The sequence below is a fragment of the Drosophila nasuta genome, chromosome 2R (assembly GCF_023558535.2).
Source record: "Drosophila nasuta strain 15112-1781.00 chromosome 2R, ASM2355853v1, whole genome shotgun sequence".
NCBI classification, from domain to species: domain Eukaryota; kingdom Metazoa; phylum Arthropoda; class Insecta; order Diptera; family Drosophilidae; genus Drosophila; species Drosophila nasuta.
In genome coordinates, this window is record NC_083456.1 from 15,206,327 (window position 1) to 15,231,744 (window position 25,418).

Sequence of the window (25,418 nt, forward strand, 5' to 3'; positions counted from 1 at the left end):
TTGATTTACTCACCATTTGTGCATTATTGATTTTCATAATTGCTGCATCTATTGAGTTGATCGAAGCTGGTATTTCGGGCAAATAGCGCTGGTTCTACAAATTTAAAGGACATTAGCATAAATATTCTAGACGTGTGCAACAAATTGACAAATGCTGTGAATATGTATATTTTGTATACGCTGCTGAGCTTTGAAATTCAATATTCAAGTACACTATTGCAAAATTTACAAATTTCAAATTCGAATGAAATACACTTACTGCTTATAACTGTATTTCTTGTATTCTTCTTATGTATAACTTGTATTTCTACATTAAACTTTAAACTAATTTAAATTCTTTCTAGTCAATTATTTTTTGCCTAGCTTTATCAACGTTGCATGTAACCAATATCTAGTATACTTGTAATCCACACTCACCAACTCATCCAACAAGCAAGTCCTGTGTTTATTATGCCATTTGGATGTGCACAACTTGCAACAGTTGCGCGAACATTTGCGGCAGAAAACATTCGCCGGCAACTTGTGTTCGCTGCACTGCATCGGCATCGGTATGCGAAAGATGTTCTTGCCGACTCGAATCCCTTTGTCGGCGCCATCTTGCTTTTCGTTGAGGTGCTGAAAAAAGTGCGTCTTGAGCACCCGACTGTGATTGTGCACGTTTTCAAAGCAACGCTTGCAGTAGAAAGCATTGCATTGCTTGCATTCGCCCTTGGCTGCCGTTTTGCCGCATTCACTGCATTTCGTTTCGACGACGATTTCCTGCGTTGCGGTGAGTTGCAGCGACTTGTTAACGGAGTCCACGGAGTAACGGTTAAAATAGCCCAAGCTATTTGATAAGCCCAACAAATGATAGTTGGGCTCATAATAATCGCGTATATTACCAGCTGACTTCGGATTTTTGGCTGTAATTGTCGGCGGGGCCAAGTTAAAGCAGACGGCACATTTGAAGTCGATTTGCTGACGTTGCTTTGAAATGCAGAATTCACACATATTGTGGCCACAGGGCAGCAGGAAGGGACGATGATTCTCTTTTGAAATGAAAGGAAAAACCGTAAATCTGTTTAGAAGCGCAGCACAAAACGAAACTCAAAATAGTCGCACACAAGCGCATACTGAAAATAACGGCATATCTCATGAATGAGCTTGCGTATTTCATTTTTCATTGTGTGTATGCTTGGGTGCTGCAAAAATTACGCACATTTTTAAGCGTAAAAATTACGCACTCTGTTCATTAATCACAATTATCATTTTAGTTGCTTAGTTTTATTTTGACAATTGAAATACTTTTGGAGTATTGGAATTTTACCTGTTCCCACTCCCTTCTTGTGATTGTGAGAATATTCGTTAGAGCATTTTGGGCAGCGCAGCTGACTTCGCAAATTCGCTGCCACAAACTTGCGATCGAAAAATTTTACACCTCTGTCGTCCGAAATCATTATTATTATTTAGTAAGGACTTTTTATCATTTATTATTTTCACTATCGGAAAATGCACACGCGTTACGCGAAGCTGAAAACTAAAATGAACCGGCAAACTGGCAGTGCGCTAAAACGCTAATATTCAGTGTTGTGATATGCGTTTGTGATCAGCGGATCAGCTCTGCAGAGCTAGTTCCCGGAACTTAATTGGCCACTAACTTATTATTCATTAAAATTACCACCGTGATTTTTAATGGCAGCATAGCGAATGGTATATTCTTAATAATATATTTTCTGTTAAAAAAAGAAATGGAATTGCAAATTGTAAAGCCGCTGCTTGCTGTGATTTCCACCGCTAGTGTGACCTTTTGTGATGTTTTAAATACTGCATTCTGTTTTCTGGTTTAATTTTATATCGTATACCGAAAACTGGTCACGCTAAATAACGCCCATTGCTTTAATTTTTAAAACTGTAAAAAAATTTACTTACCAATTCCAAATAAATAAATACTTACAAAACTGCAGCAACCTTTTTTTTTTATTTATAATTGTAAACCATAAACCAATAAAAGCCAAAACCATAAAAACGAATCTTTAGTGCTTAATCTTAACCGAACATGGAATCCATTAGAGCGTCATGGCGATCACGACGATTGGGTTCATCCTGACGGAAGCGTCGTAACTCCTCATAAACCTCATCATCGGTTTCCTGTAGGGAGAGCTCAACATGTACTTGAAATAAAACACAAATTTTAAAAGTACTTACAAATATATAACGACAAATGGGACACGAATTGGCCTAAATAAAATAAAAATATACGTACATATATAAAATAAAAATTCAAAAATAATATTCAACAGATTCGCAATACCTTTTTCAACCACAACAGAATGCATTGTTCATGGAACTCGTGTTTGCAGGGTAACACCTTAAATTTGCTGCCCTCCTCAGCTGGTTCCTTGCACACAGCGCACTCCAAGTCGGGATTAAGCTCCTCTGCAGTGATCACATGCATAGGCAGCGCCTCAATGGCACGCTTGGAGGCTTCAGGAGCTTCGATCTCCATATCAATACCATTCATAATAGCCAGCACCTGAAGGCGACGATAGTGGCGATCGAAATCATTGGCACCCTCGGGCCCGGTGGGCGTGTGTCCCAGTTCATCAAAGTAATCCGCCATAGCTCACTGAAAAGATGATTTAATTTTACGACCGTGAGAAATTTATTGACATGACTAGATCACAATTAGTATTTTATATATAATATATAGTTTTTTTTTTGGTTGGGTTGTGGAGCCAAATGCCATTTTATTTGAAATTCAATTCGAATCGTATACAATTTCTGACATATGTAGTAAGTACAATAGGTATGTATGTATTTTGAACTCAATCTTATCTAGTATAGTTGACACTGACCTCTGCATACAGCCTATGGCTTAGTTTAATATTTATTTAATTTAGTTAGTTCTAAGAGTAATAGTAGGTTGTAGTTGTCGTAAACGAGGTCTTTGCATTTAAAATGTATGTGTTCTTTAGAGCTATGTTTTTACTTTTCGGTTAGTTTTTAAAAGTTTCGTCACTAGTCTAAAATTACAGGCATATACTGGCATCTTGGGATTAAAGATTAAAGACTCTCCATATATATAGTATGTTTGTGGTTGTTGTTCGTGCTTTCTGTACTTTTAGAACGAAGGTATTTGTCTAACTTGAGCTGAGTGTTAAGTCCCGCAATTAGCGTAGTCATATTTATGTTTTATAGTAGTAGATATTGGGATAAGACTGAAACTCATGGAATGCTAGCTAGATGGATGTGATGATGAGTTAAATTACGATCTAAATGAGGAAACCAAACAAAAATCGAAAATCCGTACAATAAAAACACAAAATTAATTTTGTTCTTTTCATTTCCATTTTTGTTATTTTTATATAGTTTTTTATCTTCTTTCTTTTCGATACTATAAGTATGTTCTTTAATTTTCATTATTTAAATGTACTTTTTTGTTGTTTGTTTGTATTGTTTTCTGTACTTCATGAAAATAATAAATACAATTTCTTTTTTATTCACTTGAGGCGGCAACAGGCAAATATTACTAACAATAATTGATAGATATTTATTTTTTGTTTAGCTGCTGAACGTTATGTGTTTCTTTTCGCAATTCGACAAAATCCGCTTAAAGTTTATAGCTAAAAGTCTAAAGTGTAATATTCTTTGCATTAAAGAAAAACGAAAAAAATATAAAATAAAACTTGTGACTTAGAAGCTAGTTCATTAAAAGTAACACGTTTAGATCGCTAGAAAAATAAATTAAAAACGCTCCTCGACGCACCCGATTCAGAGTTGGTGAAAATATATATATATATATATAGTATATATATGTATGTACAGATAGAGCGAGCGCCCTACTTAAAGACGACGAGAAACGAAAACGAAAACAAAAACGAATAGTAGTAATAAGTACACAATTTCGATTTGCATTTACGATTAAATCGATTAGTTTTTACGCTACTTTTTAGAGCAGAGGAAAACTGCGGCTAACTACGGCAGGGAGGTAGGATATGAAGTAATTACAATGCGCAGAGAGAGATAGATAGTGTAGAGATAGTTACAATACAAATAAAATTATGTACTTCCATGTACATAAATGTATGTACTATAATTACTAAGAGTTAACGAACGGCTTGCAGATCTATAACTAGCATTTACATCTCTAGTTCTCTATAGTTCTATTTGCTAAAAGCGGCGGCGGCGGCGACGGCTGCGACAACGTTACGTATGGGGAAGGGGCATTGTTGCAGGCGGAAGGATGTGTTTGAGGCACTAGGCCAACTCCGCGTCCTAGTCCGTGATGGAGATTTGTGCATAACCCACAAGGGAACGCTCATCTGGCGTCTCGCCCGGCTGCACTCCCGAGCTCAGCTGGAACGTTATTGTCTTCATCGTATCGCACTGCGCAATCAATTGATCCAAGTGAATGGCCATCGGTTGTGTGTCCAATGCATCCACCAGGCCAGCATCCACCAGCTCTGTGGCAATGCCCTCAGCCGTATCTTTGCCTACGGCAAATTCAAAGCGTATGTCGTGCAATTCGCGACGCAAATTACGCATACGCAACACGAGATTGACTGGCGGTGCTTCCGCTGCTTCGCTGGGCAGTGCCATTTGTGCCACGCCAGCTGTCAGTTCCTGAGCACTGCTGGCTGCTGGGACAGCGGCGGGAGTGGCGGCGCCACCCGGTGTCATCGTAGCCGAAGACAAGCTGCGGGTAATCTCTGGTGTTGTCTCCTCGCGATCGCTATCCGACGAATCGGCGCGCTCCAGCCGATTGATGGGACGATCTTCAGACTCTGAATCCGACGATGGCTGCTTGCGACGTTCGCTGCCAGTCACATTATCCTCCTCCTCGCTGGACCACACCCACTCACCGGTCACCGTGCGATGCAGGCGACCCGAGGCGCCCGGCTGCCGTTTGGCTGCTTTGTGGACACGTGTCTCCATGCTGGGGCCGGATTGCAGTAGCGTTTGGGTGAGGTACTTGCGATCCTTGGCCTTCTTGAAGAACGCATGCTTGAGCAGCTCGCTGGCTGTGGGACGCTTCGAGGGCTCCTTTTGCAGGCACTCGACGATCATTTTTCGGAATGTCTTGCCATAGGCCTTGTACTGATCCTTGTCCTCAGCTCCAGTGTCTAAAGTGGGCGGCTCATTCTGCAGCGTCAGCATCAACACCTTCATTGGCGGATACTTGTGATAGGGCGCTGTGCCGGTGGCCATTTCAATAGCCGTTATGCCAAACGACCAGATGTCGGCCTTGAAGTCATAGCCATGATCTTGTTCCATCACCTCGGGTGCCATCCAACAAGGCGTACCCACAAATGTGTGACGCACCTTCTGGCGCGACAAATCTCGACCTGTGGCCAGCCAGGCGCTGACACCAAAGTCCGCAATCTGTATGGTGCCATCGTCACCGATGAGTATGTTGCCCGCCTTGATGTCGCGATGGATTTGTCCATTCGAGTGGAAATACTCGAGTCCCTTGAGCACTTCTTTCAGCACCGTGGCAATGGTGGCCTCATCGAAGACGCCCTGCTTGCAGTTGGCGGTGCGCATCTTGTGCTTGATGATGTCCAGCAGTGAGCCACCCTCGAGCAGGCGCAACACCAGCCAGAGCTCTTCGCGCACCACAAACGAGGTGTGATATGTGACGACATTCTCGTGATTGCATGAGGACATCGCTTGGATCTCCTTGAGCAGTTCGTCCATCGATGTGTTCCACTTCTCCAGATTGATGCGCTTGATGGCGCACTTCTCGTTTTTGGGTATGCAATAGGCGCCATGCACCACAGCTGTGGCACCCACACCAATCACATCGCGCAGCTCGTAATCATCCTTGGAGTTGGGCCATGGCTGCTTCTCTGGTGCGCTGGCGGCGCCGGCAGCTGCAACATTGTTGCTGGACAGCGTTGCTGGTATCGAACTCATGCTTCTAACAACAGCTGCGGCGTGTGGCGGCGGTGTGCCTGGTCGTTGTTGTCTGTTGCGCTGCGGCTGTTGCAAGATTGCCGGCTGGCTCTGCGAACGATGTGATATCTGTCGCCTTGGCTGTCTGGCAATCACACGTTCTTGTTGCTGCTGCTGCTGCTTCTGTTTTTGTGGCTTTGGCTGCTCCTTGGCCTCTGATTGGACGATGAACTCCTCGTTGTGTTGCCTGTAGATGGAATGCGTGTGGCACTCTTCACTGCTGGCACTGCTGCGCTGTTGCACGTTGTAGCTATGCTCCTTGGGCTCCTTGCGCCGCTCGAGTTGCTCCTTGTGCTGTTGTCGCTTTGCAAAGCAGCAGGCTCGACTCTCCGCTGTTGTTTCACTTGATTGTGGCTCTGCTTTGCACTCACTATTGTTATTGTTGTTATTACTGCTGCTGCTGTTGTTGTTGTTGTTGTTGAAGTATGCAACTTCTGCAAGAGAGCAAAAGAGAGTACACAGATAAAGTAGAGCCTTTTTGTTTAAAGCGAGAGGCGAAAAGCATAGTTGATAGGCGGCATGCAACAAAATACGTTCCCAATAAAAGGGAATTACTTGACACTGGGATTCACACCAGCAACAAATTGTTTACGGCAACTCAGCTCTGAACTGCTATATGACTGATAAATCGAAATAAAGGCGAAATTTTTCCACACACATTCCGTGATAAGCAAAAACGATGTGCGACGTGTTTTGTTGAATGAATTAACTGCATTCCAAGGCAAGTGTGCACATAATTTTGGACACACACTGTACACAGTGGTGGCATGCAATAGTGGGCAGGCTTGATGTGTAGCATAAAAATTGCTCGACGCTCGCAATCAGTTGTGTGCTGTGTGTGTCAGAGAGAGATGGGAGAGAAGAGGTGGGCGAGGGTCCAATGACCGCATTCAGTTATTTTTAGATGCCGCAGCAGCAGCAACAACATCGACAACAACAACAACAGCAGCAGCAACAGCAATAATAACAACAAGACGTAGAAAGTGCAATTAAGTTTTTTTTTTTCAATTCAGTTTTTACTGTTTGATATCAATTTGATACAATTGCTCGCTCGCGTCTTGTGTTTGTTGCGACCTAATCAAAGTTGCCACAGTATTTTTTTGTTTTTTTTTTTGGGGGGGCAATTTGATAGCACTGGGCGCGGTTCTAGCTTTGAAAGCGGCGACGGACTCATTAATTGTGGTTAATGCCAAGTCAAGTGCAAACAGTGGCAACTAAATAGATACAGATACGACGTCGTATCTGCGCACGAGATACCGAGATAACTGCATATCTAACAAAAATAGAACAAATAACAATAATAAAGGAAATAATCGTAATTATTATCTAGGGCGCGCCGTCATGTGGCCGCGACTATCTGGCGATTATGTCAAGAACTTTGAGTGTGTGTTTTCCAATTCCCACAAATTGGTAACCGAATACAGAATCTAACACTTGCTCAACACACAACACACATATGAATTTCGCAAACTCAAAACGCGTGAGCCAAAATAATAAGAAAAGCAAATAGCATGAAAACAAAATGTTTACACAACAAAACACACAGACACAGAGCAGAGCAGAGCAGAGGAAGGTAAAGCACAGGAAATGTTTCCTAACAAAATGAAAAACACTTGACCGCGCCGCACCGGGAAAAAACGGGGAAGGTTATGGCCAACAGCAGTAGCTATAGAACTGTATGTTATGTGTATGCTAATTTAAGCAAATTCTTAAAAATACAGCATAGAAAAAAACGAAAAAGATTTCGTTTTGAAAATAGCAAAGGCAGCAGACAGCAGCTAGCAGAAATCGTTGCCAAGCGGCAAAAACAGTTGTTCGATAGGCGCCTCCGCTTCCTCTTTGCCCCTCAGAAGGGGGCGGGGGCGGGGCGGAGACAATGTATCAATATTTTGAAGCCAAAATATTATTTATTGGAACGTTCAGACGATCATGTGAAAATGATAAGCGCACACACTCAAATCGTACAGTGTGTCACACGACTGAGAAACGAAACAGCGCAACAGTACAAAATACCGTTGATGATCACAAGAGTTCAATTAGTTTCGATTAAGGCCTGCATTTCGTTATGTTTTTTCTTTCTTATTGATTTCAAGCAATCGAAATCAAAACAATTTACGCAAAACTATTAAGAAATTCGGTCTGGTAATTACTTTTCAAGAGAGATGCCCCCTCGACGATCACTGGGCTGGTAAAACGCACGCGCGCCTTTTTTAATTTTTTATTGTCATTTATTTCTCTCTCTTTCTCTCGTATTCCGTTCAATAATCGTCGTCAATGGATTTTGGATTTCCGCCTTCTCGTTTCTCGCTTGTGCCGTGTTCTCGCTCGTTTTCTACGCTCCACGCGATTTCTCGAACGCGTTTGTGTTCATTCAACGCCGCACAACAACTGAGCGGACCGTGGCGCAGCACAAATCGGAATAGCCCCCCAAAGTCGACAAGCGCGAGTAACGTCAACGTCAACGTTAACGTCAGCAACCAGCAACCGCAAACAACAACAGCAGCAACAGCAACAGCAACAACGACCACGACGACGACGACGCGTAACAAGTGTGTGCGGCAGGGGAGCAAGAAGTGGGGACTGTGACTTTGCGGCACTGGGTAAAAAAAAGTACATTAGAAGAACTACAAAAATAAATGTATTGAGCAAATATCAACAGCAACAGAAACAACAACAAAAACAGCCAACTGAAGTGGGGTACAATGCTGCACTGCGAGCGAGAGAACCGCACTCAGAGAGAGCGAGAGAAAGAGAGTCTAACGATACTATTATAGCACAGTGGAACGTAAACCGCAAGATCACTATTCAAATTGTGAAACAAATAAAAATGTATTTTTTTTATTTCATGTTTATTAATTACTAAGCTATTTATTTTCTTTATATTATAAGCTATAAATATATTTTATATCCCATAGCTAACCACCATTTTTTTTTTTTAAATAAATTATTTTATACCGCAAGATTACTATTAAATTTGGATCTAAATAAGCATTAATCTTTTTTTATTTTTTATTTCAAATATCAAACCTATTAACCTAGAAAAATTTTCTGAATTTGTTCTGCTTCTTTCGTTAACTAACTAAACGGAATTTCTTGTATCATTTTATCTCGGGATCAAAATTAAATGATAAATTTATTCATTTTAGAAATGTATGATCACTTTAAAATAGTTTGAGTGAAGTTTCAAAAATATTTTTTCAAATTTAAATTTCTAAATTTAGTATTATATAATTAACAATTGTAACAAAACGTAACAATTGTTAATAAATAAGTGAGGAGCCGATTTCTAGATTCCAGATTTTAATGTACAATTCATTCTTCGCATTTCTATTATTAAAGTTTATATTCCATTTACCTATTTATTCCTTTATAATTTATACTAATTTAATATTCGTTCTCATAGTTCCCTGTTCACCAGTAAATTGTTGTAATATTGTCTACACAATATTTCTTCTATATTTATGTAGTGAACTGTTTTACCTTGATTGCGCTCGTCTGCTTTATTTATTCTATACTACAGTTTTATCAGCTTTGAGAAGCAACAACAACAGCAAACAAAAACAATTAGCAACACAGAAAAAAATCCCCAAAATGTGGAGCATTGACTAAAATGCATGAATACATTTCCCTTCACCATCCCATAATCGCACCAGCCCAACCCAACTCAACTCAGCACACACAGACAGATAAATGAACTAGATAAGTTTTGTATCTATGTTTGTACGTAAGAAGAGCACAAAAGTGATACAATGAAAAAAAAAAACGAGAAGCCGTCCGTCATGGAAAATTCGTGAATCGCATTGCGAGCTGGCTAATGATTCAGTTACCATGTCTTGAGCATATGGCACAGACGCATCTTGCCAACTATATGGTATAGTATGTATATAGTATCTTCATCGCTCACCCGTCTGTATGGATTTAGAGTCTAAATTTGCGAGGCGTGAAAAATGTTGTGCATTTTTATGCGCCATTCCTCGACTTACTATACATATAAAAATAAAAATTTGCACGAAGATTTCGCAGTCTTATTTATAGAGTTTGCTTCGCTTCGCACATTTTCTTTTTTCTGCATATCATTTCCAATGCAATACAGGCAAAAGGTGATTGCGATCGGCATAGCCGACATACACAGTGCGTATACGCGATCTATGCAAGCACACACAAATAAACATTCTTATGCATATGTGTACTTGTATTTGCATATTTAATACAAGTGCGGCGAGCACGAGAGGCAGACAGGCGGCGTCAACACATTTTCCGTTTATTGCACTTTGCATTCACAAATATGTATTTATGAGCAACTTTATTTATAGATCTGGCGATTTTTATACGATCTTATTAATTTCAATATTGACACATTAATGCCCACGACAACGTGATGTGGTGATGTGCTTGAACTCTTTATGCGAATTACGTGAATGTACTTAATTTAATTTATTGTCGTTTATTTCAACAGAAAACGTTCCCATTTTCATATCAGACTCAACAAAACTGATTTCGCTTTTTCATACATTCGTGTTATCTGACTGACAAACAGAAAGTTTATCTGTATGGTAAATATCGGAGTTGCCAGATCGTTCAAGTGACAACACCTATAAAAGTTTATCATCACTGAACCGCTTTGATTTGCAGATATAAATTGCAATGAGTTAGTTTTAAATAGTTTTCGAAAAAGCCTTTTTTTATTTAACTAGGCATAATAAAAAGCATTCCGATGATTCACAAAACTAAATCAAGTTATTTAAATATACTTTTTTTTTCTTATTTTACTATTTTCAACCTTAAATAGGAGCATTTGTAACATGTGAAATTAACATAACAGATAAGATATCAATGACACTCGCTGACTGTCTACATACAAACAAGTTTACGAGGTAGTAAAAGCCTCTTTTAGTGCCTTACACATTTGAATAAAGGGCTATTAAACGTCAATAATGAGGTAGCAACTATAAATCGCCAACTTCCCGATAAGAGCATGACTATCAGTATCTCAACTTTATGTCGATCTTTCAAAAGTGATAGTTTATAGTACAAAATGATGTAATTTAAAAATTAAATGTCAAAACCCTTTTGGATCCCTTTTGGTTTTTAACAGTTTACATAGTGGATCGAAAAAACTTCAGATGGGTTTGAACATATTTAAGACAAATTTTGCATAAAAAGTGAAATTACTTGTAGTCAATTATTAAGACGATTGTTAAAAATAAATTGTAAATGTATTTTAAATAGTTAACCAACAAGGATTTAACTTAATGCCTTTATAAATTTCATTCACTATTCTATATTTGTTATTTCAAAAGCATTTTAAGTCTGCAAAATAATTCCTTTTCACATGTGTTTAATAACTTTGAAAATGAACTCATTAATTCAAAATGAGGTTGCAGCTTTAAAAAGGTTTTTTTCTGCATTGGAATGAGTCAAATACGTAAGTTTGGCAAATTTTCAAGGAAGTTGATTTAAATTTCACGTGGTTATCTCAGTGCTGGTCATAAATTTCACCATTTGCATTCAGCAATCTTTTGTTTGTGCTGGCTTTATGAATGATAAATGCTCGCCCGCGCATTCAAATATTGTTAGCGATAGAATAAAATTATATTTTATTGGTTAGTCACAATGCAAAATTTTCAGACTCCAAAAAACACACACACACAAGTAGAAATATTAAAGAAAAGTTATGGGAAAACTATGAATTTGTAAAATGCCAACCCACTTTGCTTTAGGCAAATCATGTTGAGAAACTGCATTTTGAACGGGTTTTCAATTGTTTCACTTTTGATGCCGCTTTTTTTGTTTTGTAAAGTACTACTATTGTTGAAGCCTATGGAATCACTACTGACTACGAGTGACACTTGAAACGAAAAACGATCTGATTTCGCGACAATCTGATGATAGGCGCCGCAATCAATTCGCGTGCAATTCAAAATCGCATTGCTTGCGGGTCGCTCCTCCAGCGCGAAAATCACAAATTCGACTGAACTTCACAAATCGTTGTAATCAAACATTTAAAATGAACATTTCGTTAAGCAATAAACAACAATAAAAAAAAAATAAATAAATGAGCGCTACAAATGGCAGAGCACGACGGCAGCAACAAAAAAACAACGGCTTCGGCAAAAAGCAGCAACGACAACAGCGTCAACCGGGAACGGGACGAACCCACAAAAAAGTGCGAAATTTTGCCGCCTCCATTGTGCTTGGCGTTAGTTGCGAGTGTATTCATTATTCTTGTGGGTAGCCACGACTAAGTGTGCATCTATCTACATACTGTATAAGTATGAGTGTGAGTGGTGTTAGTGTGTGTGTGACTCGACCGAGACTATGAATGGATTTACTGAAGCTTATAGTTAAGGCTGCTGTCGAACATAATGCTTATGCATGACTTTTTTGTGATTGAAACTTTTCGACTAATTACTTATTGACATTTTTAATTTTAGCGGTGCTTTTAAGGAGTAAAAGCTTAAATACGAGCGGTTCTTTTTTAAAAGTTATTTCCGCATTCAATTTACAGAGTATTTCCAACTCGTATATCTATTGCTAAAGTTTTCATACTTCAATCTTAAAATTAAAAAAAACATGTGCAAATATAGGTTAACAGATGTTTTTAACTAATAAACTTGCTGAATTAATAAGCTTAAGCAAAACGTGTATTCAGCTGCTGTTTTTACGACCATTTCAGTGAACATTATTCAGAAATGGAAAATAACTGAGTCAATTAAATTAAGAAACGAAATGTTATCGCTGTGACTTATTTTGTAGAGTATTGTCAGAGTATTTTCTTTTTGCCATCCCTGGCGAATTTACGTGTTCCACATTTATTTGCATAACATTTAGTAGCACTATGTTGAGGTACTTTTTTTTGCCTAGTTATTATTATTCTTAACAATTTGCACGCAGCCCATTTGGCGATATTTATTTATAAATTTTTTGTTTATAGTTAAGCTGGCTTTCTTTTCGTGAGCTATATGGTATATTAGTATACTATAAGTTTAGTATATATTTGGTTGTTATTGAAGAAATGTGCGAAATTGTTGCGCATTGAATTTGATTCTCAATCTGTTTCCAAGGGCCCATTTTGTTTATGCGTACCCGTAACGCCAGTCAAGTGATCGAAATTGGCGTCACATGCAACAACAATAACAAGCTGAAAGATCGACAATTAACGCCTCAAGTTATATAGCACGTGTCTGTGTGTGGGAGGGCCAAAGTTGAAAATTATTGCAGATCATTACTAAGATATTAACAGATTGTAAAATGCCATCGACCACAAACAAAACACAACAATTACCTATTTAGCCATGAATGATCGCATCGAGACGAATGTGAATGAATAGCAGCGGCGTCATAGTATTCATAGTACTCGAACAAACTAACAAACACGACAAGAACAACTAGTGCAAAACTATATAGACAGATAGATGTGTGTTTGTACTTCTCGTTGAAATGTATCTTGTACATATTTCCGTCATAGACGTCATAGCAATAATTTCTGGCTGTCGCTTCGATTTGTATTTTTAAACAAGTCGGAAACTTTATATATCCCGAGTTCATTGAAAAAATATGCGAAATATGCGTAAGATCAACTCGGAACATGTGTATAGAACTCATCGATTCAACTTGTTTCGTATTTAGTCCCAAAAAAAAAAAATTCATCAAAATTCTCATAGCTATATTCTCAAGGCAAGGACGTTCGTCTATTGCTCTCGATCATTGCAAAAAAAAGGCGTGCAAAAATTGTGCATTACTGTTCAGTAATTTGTTGTTATTTTCGATGTGTATATACAGGTGTCTGTGTCTGTGAGTTCTCCACCTGTGTTTCACTGAGTGATGGGCGAGGTCACTTCAGTTGAATGAACTTTTTGCGCTATAGGAAGTTCGTCTATACTATAATTATAAAGCTGTTAGGGAGGCACAAATATCACCATAATGTATACGAGTTAAGTGTTGAGCGCGTAAAAACTTTCGAAAACGCAGATGAATGCAAATTATTTATAAAACCAAACGCGTGCAAAAACAAAGCACGAGTTCAGGGATCTCTCTCGACAAAAGTGTTTTTGGGTTTATAGCACACTTTGAACAAGTGATTGCAATTAAAATCAAATCTCTCTGGTGTAATGCTAATTCGCTGTTATACAATGATGTTTACTCTTTTTTTTTTGGTTTTGCTTCAGAGCTTAACCAATTGACCTTGGCGCAAATCCCAAGAATATTTATAGAAATTTTTAGTCCCAGTCACGTAGTTTATGTTGTTGTTTGTTTTTTGTTGCGGTTCCAGAAGCGCACGACATTTTGCTTAATATGCAAATAATCATTAAAAAATGAATAACAAAAATACAAAAAAAAAAAGTAAAGGAAAAAAGCAAAGCAACAAGTAAAATGTTTGCGCGCTTGATGACAATGACTAAAAATAGCAGTCGCAATTGAAATGTCGTTCCATATAAAGCCAACTGCCTTGTTGTATTGTTGTTGCTAAATTTAAATCGTGGAGCATCATTCGTCCGCTCGATTGTCAGCGGTCTCATTCGAATGAGTGGGCAACTGGGTAACACAACAAAACACAAAATGACAAAACGACAAAAAAAAATCTGTCCAGGAAACTTGCAGCATCCATTAAAAAAATGTCGATGAATATATGTAGTATGAGGGCAATCACGTTTATGCCATGTAAATGACGATATTCTTTTTTATTTTTTCGCATTTTTACATAATCTGCGACGAGACATTCTGCTGAAGTCTGTGCAGACTGTGAAGAGATTGCAGCTTACAAGGGGATGACAGCAATGACAATCTCATCAACAACAGTCACAAGAGGCAGAGCAACAGCTACAGCGACAAGTTCAAAGTCGAAAATATATATACTATATAACGTATGTATCTGTAAAGGGGGCGCCACAAATGGATGATGATCATGATGATCATTACCATGGTCCGATCATGTCAATTTGTTGTTGTTTTTCTGCTCGGCTAAGCATGCAAACGAATTAAAACTGGGAACGCCATTGCTCTGAACTAGCGAAAATTTAATTAACATTTGTCGTATGTACAAACAAATTTAGTGTACTCGTACAGTGGGCACTAAAACTATTCGCATGCCCCACCGTCTCACACACTATTTCCGCGTGCTTACATGCTGCCAATTAGGTGATTAGCGCCGTACTGAACGTGACCCACTCTCTGTCCACTTACTTCTCTTTCTCTCTCTTTTAATGAGCAACATTATTTCGCATTTAATCGCGATTTGGAATCACAATTAAGATTAGCAATTTGTAAATTTGCAAATTTGTTTAATTAATGCATTTCTGTCTACGCGATTATTTAGTAAAGTGACTAATCCCCGAAAAGACTGAATCTAAATATCAAATGATCACAATTTCAACTTACCCGCTAGTCCGTCAGTATCTGCAAAGAAATAAACACGAAAAACGTTTTGTATTAATCTGATGTTCTTTTAGGTTTTTACATGTTATTTATGGCGGGTCGAAATTATAATAGATCGTACACACTCTCGACTTATAGGCGGCCCAGTGAATGCAGTTGAATCATGTCGACATAGCCACATAAATCATTGACCAACATTATCCCAAATGTGGCAAAATAAGCAAACCGTCTCGGGGGCACCTGTTACCTCAAATTAGCCTCCCCATCGACTATTTATTCGCTGGCATAAATATTATAAATCTTAAGCAAATTTATCAAACGCTCGAGGACAAATTTATGGCACAAAATAACAATAATTATTACTGAAAGTCTGCGACTTTATTTTTAAGATTATATATATTATTATTTCCGAATGTGTTTTCCTTTTTCGTGCACAAGCAATCGATGTGCTAAAAACATTTATTGACGTTTCAGTACCAATGTAAATGAGAGTGTGACACTCGCAGTGCATTTACTTGGAAATCAGATAATGTCAGGAAGTTATAAGTTCATTGGGACATTGAACAAATATCCATGACCTGATAAATGGTAATGGCATTATAATTGTTGACCAATAACCGAACAAGCCACAACTTTGACCCTTAGTCATCCCTTTCCATACTAATGTCTCTATTAATACAAGAATGTGTGTACAAAGCATTAAATGCATATTGATTTATTTATGTGGACAGCCGAGCAAATATGTTGGGAAACAATTGATAAATATGTCATTTGTTTATAATTTATTGATTTGATATCTTCAACTTATTTTAGCCTGAGAGATTGACGGACTGCATGACTGATTGCCTATCAATGTGCTGACGGAAGAGAAGACTTCGTTCGTAATACATATGCATTGCAAAATTGAAGATAAATATAATCAAGAAACTTGGCACTTGAGAAAAAATAACAGTTTCCTTTTATTTAATAATTTACTTCAACTTTTTAAGATATTTGGAAAAGAGGAAAGAAGAGCGACAATCATTTGACAGCTGCAGGCTTAATCATGTGTCATAAATTATTATACTTTTATGCTCGACTCGCTGCATATTAAAAATTCTCAAAAATAATAACCCAGAGACAGAAACAGAGGCAAAAGCAATCAACAAATAAACATTCGTACAACAAACGGCACGTGCTGTAAAACCCATTAAAATATGAATTTTTGCTACTACAAAAACACAAAAACGCTGAGAGAGAGAGAGAAATACAGAGGCAGAGACATCATAGCGTATTAAATATTAAATCTTTGTGGATGCCAAAATGACATGCAAGACAAACAAATTGCGCATAAATTTATGACCGACACTACAACAAAATAAATGTGGAAAATAAATGATATACTGAGAACTACTCTGACTGGGATTCTTTTTTGAATGCCACAGCCTAATTGCAACAAGCGGTTGCAAATCTACATTCACTCAAACTTGCAACCCTTAAGGCTATATTCATAACATCAGAGTAAGTAAATGCAATTTTGCCGAGTAATTTAAAAATCTATTTGTGTTGCATTATTTAAATTTTTGTTTATTATTTATTGTTTACACTTAGACTGGGTTTTTTTGTTTTGCGCTTATCAGTTTCATGCTAAAGACTCACGGGATTTCAAAACACAGCTTTTTGCAATGATTTAAATTAATCAATTTATTCGTTTTGTACGAAACTTGCTATGGAAAATATGACAGAAGTCCTATGCCCAAAAAGTCAAATGAATAAAGTGAAATTTAAGTGCATTGAATCAATAAACTCATCGAGAGCGGGCCACAACTAAATGCACGTGATAAGAGTCACATGAGCAATAACAATAATAACAACAACAACAAAAACAACAAATCAACTCGATGGCAGCAATAATAACTGTTGATGGGTGTTGATGGGGCATCTTTGGCAATATCTGAAGCATAATTGCAGGCACGGATGCGGCTAATTGTAAACGCAAATTGGCAGCCAATAAAATGTGCGAGGTGTAAATGGGAGATTGAAATGGTAGAGGGCGGAGGAAGAGGCGGTTGTTTACTGGGTATGAAATCGCCATCTGGAGAAAAGGGAAACGGGAAACGCTGCTGCCTAGTGTTGATCAATTAAATTAGCAGTCATTTGAAAATCACATCGGGGTTGCAAAGGGGGGCGGGAAGTCAATTGTATTGGCAATTTGGGCGCGTGGCCAGTTGTGAAATATTTGCAACAATTGTTGGGTTGTATCAACAAAAATATGCGTCGCATTTTAGTTGAACTTGCAAGTTCTAGCAACCACTTAAATTGTTTACAATTAACCTTCAAAAATTAGTGTGAGAAAATTAACCTTAGTGACGAGTTAAGGCATAATGCAAAACAACTGTTACTGCAATAAACAACAACAACAGCAACAATAACAACATCGACAACAATAACAAAATCCACACGAGCAATAAAAAACGATAACACGCTAAATTTTTTATTGCATAATGGACGTGACGTTCTTACGCTCTGCGGCAATTGCAAAATGCAAATACAAATACAAAATACCGTTGAGCGGAAGAGGGAGAGAGAAGGGTAGCAAAACAGCTGGTCGGGAGCCGGGACAGCTGCTGCTGCTGCAGCAGCACCCACAACAAGATGCAGTCGCTGCTGCCGTTCCTGGTGAAATGCAACTAATTGAAACTAGTTGTGGGGCAGCGCCGCAGTCACAGTCGTAACAACGACGTCCATTTGAAGTTCGTATCAATTAAGAAAAGGCCTGCAATTCAATCAATTGCAGGCGGGGCTGTGGACTGTTCTCAATGCTTGTGGACACCACTGTAGGCCGCTTTGCACGCGCGTTCCAATTCCAACTGACACGCATAACCTCACACAACTACAAGCGCATTCACTGAGTCACCGTCACAATACCGAGTTAGAGAGAACGCAAGCCGCTCACAAATTTTCACATGTGTGTGTACTCTCTCTTTGCGCTCTCTCTCTCTCTCTGCATATGACAACAAGCCGGTATTCGATGCTCGATGTTATATTTCCGCAACGAATGAAAAGTTTAAAAAGTAACTCAAATAAAATACATGCTAAAAAGCAATCAAAATGCGAGAGAACAAGAACCAGTTACTCAGATTTAAATATGTAAGCAAGCAAAAAAGAAAAAAAAACATAAGAAAACCAACCTGTTTTCCCTTTGCTGCTACAACAGCAGCACAGTCGGCAAAATCGATTAAAAACCAATAGGCTGCTGCTTCTTCTTCTGGCACGCACTGCGGCACTTGAGGACACGGTTTCCCTTCTGTTTTTTGTTGCTTTTTACACAGCTGTGAGCGGGCAGCTAACTATATGTTGATGAATGATGAGTTCAATAAAAATTCCACCAGAGAAACAGCAAGCTGAAAGTTCAGCGTGACGAAACGTTTTTTTTCTTCTTTCGTTGTTGCCTATGCGCTCACAAATGGGGGCGGGGTGCAGAGCGATTGTGGTGCTGCGCTGGCAAATTTGCTATTGCTGTTTTATTCAAAACACTGCACTCGATACGCCACAGAGTTTATTATTTTGTTTGTTATTAATTAATTAACTTTTTGCACTTTTATCCGTCTGTTTAAGCGATAAAATTGAACGCAAAATTCACGAAACGTCGTTTCGCAAGCGGCACGAAATAAATATACAATTCAATTTGTACTAGCGCGTTTCGTTTTCATTTCGTTGCGTTGAGTTCTCTTGTGTTTACCATTTGTACCACAGAATTAAGCAAGAGAGTGAGAGAGCGTGGCATGTATAATGGTGTTTTACAACACTACATGTTTGAAGCACTGCTGCTGCTTTGGCGCCTTCTTGAAAATTTGAAATTCTATTAGATTGCTTGTGTTGGTTTATTGCTTAATTAATGTAAATGCTTACAATTAGTGTATTGACGATATAAGATAGAAATAAGAGTAGGAGTTTCTATGCTTCTAGTGCTAATTGATATCTTTTTAGAAACTCAATTTTGTCTTAATGCACACTTTGCTCACACTTCAAGTAGAACAACACTACGCCAATGACGAGTCAAATGCGTGAAATGACCAAAATCCAATCAGTCAACGACGACGGCGACGATGACAAAAACCAATCAACTAAGTGTCCAGTGCCAAGAATTAGCATAAGAAAGCTGCCTCGTATAGAAGCAGCTGTAGACAGCAGACAGCAGGAGCTGGACATGAAAACCGTTTAGATCCTAATGAAATTTTACACCCGAAGGGCGCTCGTTAAATGGCACGTCAGCGGCCCAATTGCCACGTTGGTATTTTAGTAGTTGTTGCTATTTTTGTTTACAGAGCTTCCTCACACACACAATTTTGTTCCACCCCAGACGAGAAAACTCTCCCTTGCAATCCGCCACTTGTCTGGCAAGTTTGACTTAAGTGCAGTTTTAGCGAGGCGCCTGTCTGGATACCTTTGCTTGCATCTAGACTACGATTTTGCATTCGTTTGCTCGCTGTAAACTCAGCGAACGTGTTAACTGCAGGTGTTTGGCATTTGAGTTACGTGCGAACGCAACAAATTGCAGCACAACTCGTCTCTCTCTTCTTCATCCCTCAATGGCAACATACACACACATGGACATTCTGCAGCGGCGCATGTAATTAAATGTCAGCAGCTGATGCGCGATTCAACAGCTTATCTCCATGTTGTGGGGCGCCACAGTTGCCCCACAGTTTGTCACACATTTTGCCCCACAGTTGTCGGCGAAAATCTGCGCGTGACATAATCCGATATAGTCTGACGGATTACACCAATGGGATAATGGGTAATGGGCAGTGGTCATTGGTCATTGGAAGCATTTAACAGCTCACTCGACCGAGTACGACTACGAGTAAGCAATGCCTCAATTGACGTGCGAATAAGTTGAATCTGACATGAAGTAAACTATTCGTCTATATAGCAAGACGATCTGTGGAATGTAGATAATGTTAGGATTGGTTCGATTCGCATCTAATACAATTGAAACGAAGTTTTTGTTTAGAGCGTTTAAGAATTGGTTTAGTTAAGACATTACCAAATGTATTATAAAGAAATAAATAAATTTGTCACTTAAATTAAGCTTATAATAATGCGTGTTTATATATGAATAACTTATTTTGATATGTATCAGTATATGTGATTTATAAAGGGAAAAGTCGATGCGATTACTAATTTTATTGATGATAAATGACTACGGAAGCATTTGACGTGATATGAGTTATATTTATATTAATAAGAAATTTTTATGATAATAATTTGTATACTCATAGCACACATTACTAATTTTAAATTTTAGTTCATTTTGATAAAAAAAAATATATATTAAGTGAATTGAAAAGAGTGTAAAGTGTATAAAAACTTCTATTCTAGATAAATTATAATTAAGATTATATTTGAGTGCATAAAAAAAAAATTTAGTTGGGCATTATTTTTATTTCCAGTCCAAACTTAAATTTCCTTTAAAACTTAAGGTCTCTGATTTCACTATTTAATAATAATTTAATAATAGTTTAGTTCGCTTTGTTTGTATTTAAGACAGTTCGGTCTTTTAATTTAAGAAAAAAAATGTCAAACAGCAACGATTCCCTTCACAAAACGGTTGGAGTTGAGAGTTGTGAGTAAAAGCCTCAGTTTTGAGGCATCAATTAGCTCAAGAATGTAGCCGGTAATTGGATTTTGATGGAGCGTCTGTTACCACAAGCGAGCCTTGCACTGTTGTGTGACAACAATTAAAATGCCACACGCCATTTCGTTTGTGTGTTGTGTCCAGTTGGCCAGCTGAAAGGACAGAGTTGGTGAAACGTGACGCTGCAACTGAGCTCATAATGCAGCCTACATCAACATTATCCTCAACATCTCCATCATCATCATCATCGTCATGGGGCAGAACCCTACGCAATGCACACTAAATGCAATCACTTTGAGTGCCTTGATATATTAGCGACAGTCAAGGGAAGTCTGAAGAGTGAGCGAAGAGAGTCGACTTAGCCAAATGACTCGTTGGGCAGCTCATTTGGCAGCCACACACGTTTGCTGTTGTGTCTCAGCTTCATTTTGTTTGGCAGTCGAAGCTAGTTAAGAAATAACACGGCAAATGTCATCAGCATAAGTAAAACAAGCCAAAAACGAGGAGAGTCGGAGTAGTTGAAGTCGAAAGCCAACACCTGAGGTGTACTTATGGCATGGCATTAGCATTCCTTACAGTCAACCAACAGTCAGTCTGCAGATAACAAAAACACGCACAATACGAGAAGAGCACGAGAGAAAGGGAATTGGTCAACTCCTTGCCTCTTGCCACACACATGTGGCAGCTTGTTTTGCGTCGGAAGGCTTCAGCGATTTTATGGCAGCACTTGCAGCCGATCCATGTCGATGGTGGCGATGGAAATAAACACATTTTCAAGCTCAATGCCAGCGAAAAGTGCAACAGCAACAACAACAACTACTGCAGCAGCAGCAGCAGAGAACAAAGCAAACAGAAATAGAAATGGAAAAGAACTGGCCTCGCCTGAGAATGGTCTGGGTTTGGGTCTGGGTTTTTGTGTCTGTCCGTCGGACATATAATGAAGTTTCGCAATCTCGTTGACTGTGTGCTGTGCATAGCGTCTGGCTGTGACGGCAGGAGCAGAGAAGAGCATCGAGGAGCAGGGGAAGCAGGACACGCTACAAGAGGAGGAACTGAATCGCCCATTGCTGCCGGCTCAAGTGTGATTACATGGCCATGTTCGTTGGCATCGAGTGTTTGTGGCATAATATTATTGTTTTTGTGCTCGCGTGTGAAATCAAACTCAATGCAATGCCAAAAGGATTAAAAGGATACAAACCCAACGACTGCCACATGACGTTGCACATACGCTCCGTATACTCCAATTCACCCCCAACAACAATTCTCGCCAGGTCACAACAACAGCAACGAGCTGACTCGACATCGACAGCTTGTAAGTGTAAACAGATACATAAAGCTGACTAGAATCAGTTAGCAGCAACTGGCGAATGCGCTGCAAATTAAGTGAACACATAAAATGAACAAAAGAAGCGCCTTAAAATTGTGTGCAGATATTTATAGAATTATTATTAAAGTCGAAATAAAGAAATATGTACTTGATGTAGGGAATAACTTGAACTTTGCAGCTGCAACAACAGCTATCTTAACAAACAGGACTGCAGCAGTAGCAGCAGCAACCACAAGGGCAACACAAGAGCTAACTTGAAGTAGCATACAGTTATTTGACTTTTAACTTTTATTGCTTTATGTAGTTTAGATAAACGTTTGTGGCATGCCATAAATACGCAGCATACTGCAGAAAGCAAGGCATTTTCCTCAGCAGCGAAAACAATGCCAAAAGGGATGTCGACGATGCTGCTCTTGCTGTTGTTGCTGCTGCCCCTCAAAAACTTGGGGCAAAACAAAAACTTATGGTGCTCATTCTCTGATGATGTCCTTCGATGATAGACAATCAGCAGACAGCCGACAAATAAGCGGAGCACCTAAAACGGTGGAGAGGGAATGCAACGTTGATTTATGTTGTAAGTGTAACAAGCTTGCCACTTTGCACTTGACTTTGCGACAAAGTTTCCGCTCAGCGCAATTTGCTACCAACTGAAAGTCACGGCATGTGTGTGTCTGTGTGTGTGTGTGTGGGTGGCAAGTTGCAAGTTGCAAGTTGTAGCTGCATTTCGCGCACTTTCACGCTCGATAAAAATGTTCAAGTTATACTTCGGTCGAACCAAAAACTTGAAACAGCGAAAGTTTTAATTAATTTCACACACACACATGGCCATCGCAACTTGTGCATCTAATTACAGGTGTAAGAGGAGGAAGGAAGTTGAAGGGGAAGGGTGAAGAAAGGTTGTAATGTGTCTGTGGCTGCCATCATTATCGACAGCATCATCATCAACACACTCAACGTATTGTGCGCCAAACGTCAGCAAAAGAGGGAAACAAACAACGAACAGCTGCAGCCGCAAAGTATGCAACACGTTTGCCAAAAGAGTTAAAGCGTCGATTGTGGGCGGGCGCAAAGAGGCAAAGAGGTCAAATAAATAAACAAACAATTCAATGCGGCGAGCAACCCTCGCACACTTCTCTTTCCGCCTTTCCACTTTCCTTGCACACTTCAACAAAAGCGTGAAGCTTTGATGCGGGTCTCAGTTACACACATTTAAATGCAGCCAGTTTTTAAGACTTGGCTGTAAGTTTGTCGGCGTCTCTCAAGTGTAAAGCTTTAGTTTAAAGTAGAGAGCGTGAATCGAATAATTCTCTATCGGAGTTATGGCTGGCGCAAGGTAGCTAAGAGTAGCAAAGTTTTATTGATTAAGGAACATGAAAGAAATGCTGAAATGTAAACTCGAAGAGGTTAGGCTAATAAATGGAATGAATTTAATAATTGAAAGTGATTTTCTTGCATTAATCATTCATGTTATTGAATCAGTCATGTTATTTAATTCGCATTAATATAATTATTTCTTAAAAATAATTTAAATTTCTAATTCCTAATGAAATTTAATTAACACAGAATAATACTCTAAAATATATTACATTAAATATGGAATTTTAAAATTAATTATATAGCTAGCGAATTTTTTGTACATTATTAAAGTATTATTATGTTTGCTTTATTCAATTTAAAATAATTCTAATTCTATAATATTTTAAGTTCCTAGAGCTGTTCAATCAATTTATTATAAATATTGCTGTATTCTCATTTTAAACAACCTTTGTGTTTATAACATTGTAACTTAAATACATTCAAAAGCTGTATTTTTTCACCAAAATCAAAGCATAAAGTTGGCAGCACTGCATCAACGAGTGGGCAGAGCGGTTGAGTTTAAAATCAACTGGTCTTAAACTATAAAAGTGGTTAGTTTTGTGTGCTAGCTTATGAAATTACTTTAGTTGCCTGAATTGTTTTTGAAAATAGACTTGAATCGACAAAGGTAGACGCCACGAATGTGATGCACACCAAACACACACACTTCACACACACAAACCAACAGCAGACGCGGCGCGTCAAACGCCTGCGAAATTGAATGCGAAATTTCCTTTGTGTTTGCTGCGTTCAAACTTATTTCCACTAGCACGAGTTCTACCTCCGCACACTTTTATACAGAAAACAGATATAAACATATAGATAGAGACGAACTTGAATCGGATTCTGAACATAGTTGCCACAACAATTTTTGCAGCAAAAGATTTGTGCGCTACAAAGGATTTTAAATGCCACAACAAGTTGCTTTTTGGTCAGCAAAAGGCAAACTGAAAAAAAGAACAAATGAAAAGAAAAGCAGCATAAAAGCAAAGTCAATGTTTAAAGCTGAGAGTAAATTACAACGGGGAAAAATCAGTGTGGATGAAATTAAATTAATCAAAACTTTGCTCATCATGAGTAGAAGCGAAGTGCTTTGTGTGTAAAAAAAGGAGTTGTTGTTGTGATTTAACACACATGTTGTTGTCAGATGTTGTTGTTGTGACTTTTTACTTCGTCATAAAGCGTGAAAAGTCAGCGACAGTCATCGAGACTGTGACACGAGACGAGGAACAATTTCAAAGTTGAATTGAGTTTGGTTTGCAGATCCCCCAACCATCCTCTATATTCATACATACTCGTATTTGTCTGCCAATTTGTTTATCATCTACAGGGTATTCCCATTGGCACTGGAGCACTGAGCTCAGTGCCGAGCTGAGAGTCCCATAGGCAATATGCGAGCACGAGTATTCGCGCATTGCTTGTCGATAATGAAAGATTTTTGCCAAACCAGAAACAAACTCTCCACTTGTATGTGAATCACGCATTTGAGCGCACTTTAAAACACAACTTATATGGCGACAACTCGTATTTACTTATTCTCAATGAGCAAGCAACAAACACACTCATTTCTCGTTCTTTCTCTCTATCTCTCATTTCGTTTGCTTTCTCTCTCTCTCACTTGCTCTCTCGCAAATTGCCAATTGACTCAGCGCCCTCTGTTTTTGAGGCTGAGGTCTCAAAGGCAGTACGTCTTTCAAATTTACACAATGAACACAACGGCAATTGTCGAGCCTCAGTTCCCCGTCAGTCCGTTGTATCTGATACCAGCGATACTACTATCAACGGTGGTATTGATCAGTTATTTAT

General features: G+C 38.7%; 3 protein-coding genes across 7 annotated transcripts in view; all 3 read right to left on the reverse strand.

The window, feature by feature from the left end:
- Positions 1-1,656, reverse strand: part of LOC132784237 (uncharacterized) — a 50,215-nt gene extending 48,559 nt beyond the window's left edge. The window contains 3 exon segments of the mRNA XM_060789714.1: positions 14-94; positions 418-1,028; positions 1,307-1,656. Of these exon segments, the coding sequence (XP_060645697.1) occupies positions 14-94; positions 418-1,028; positions 1,307-1,436 (822 nt within the window). The 5' untranslated portion in view covers positions 1,437-1,656.
- Positions 1,657-1,938: 282 nt separating this feature from the next.
- LOC132784386 (E3 ubiquitin-protein ligase RNF181 homolog) lies at positions 1,939-18,604 on the reverse strand. Of its 2 annotated transcripts, XM_060789972.1 has the most exons (5): positions 18,480-18,604; positions 15,313-15,330; positions 2,291-2,605; positions 2,185-2,217; positions 1,939-2,127 (listed from the first exon to the last, which is right to left on the reverse strand). In XM_060789972.1, the coding sequence occupies exons 3-5, from the start codon at positions 2,597-2,599 to the stop codon at positions 2,026-2,028; spliced, it is 444 nt and encodes a 147-aa protein (XP_060645955.1). In that variant the 5' UTR covers positions 2,600-2,605; positions 15,313-15,330; positions 18,480-18,604; the 3' UTR covers positions 1,939-2,025. The 2 variants fall into 2 exon arrangements, with proteins under 2 accessions (XP_060645955.1, XP_060645957.1); XM_060789974.1 differs by lacking the exons at positions 15,313-15,330; positions 18,480-18,604 and adding an exon at positions 8,085-8,225.
- On the reverse strand, positions 3,865-18,591 carry LOC132784378 (serine/threonine-protein kinase OSR1). 4 transcript variants are annotated; one of them, XM_060789963.1, is made up of 3 exons: positions 18,480-18,591; positions 15,313-15,330; positions 3,865-6,368 (listed from the first exon to the last, which is right to left on the reverse strand). In XM_060789963.1, the coding sequence occupies exon 3, from the start codon at positions 5,893-5,895 to the stop codon at positions 4,255-4,257; it is 1,641 nt and encodes a 546-aa protein (XP_060645946.1). In that variant the 5' UTR covers positions 5,896-6,368; positions 15,313-15,330; positions 18,480-18,591; the 3' UTR covers positions 3,865-4,254. The 4 variants fall into 4 exon arrangements, with proteins under 4 accessions (XP_060645946.1, XP_060645947.1, XP_060645945.1 ...); XM_060789964.1 differs by lacking the exon at positions 15,313-15,330 and having other exon boundaries at positions 18,480-18,565; XM_060789962.1 differs by lacking the exons at positions 15,313-15,330; positions 18,480-18,591 and adding an exon at positions 11,645-11,868.
- Positions 18,605-25,418: the final 6,814 nt, after the last annotated feature.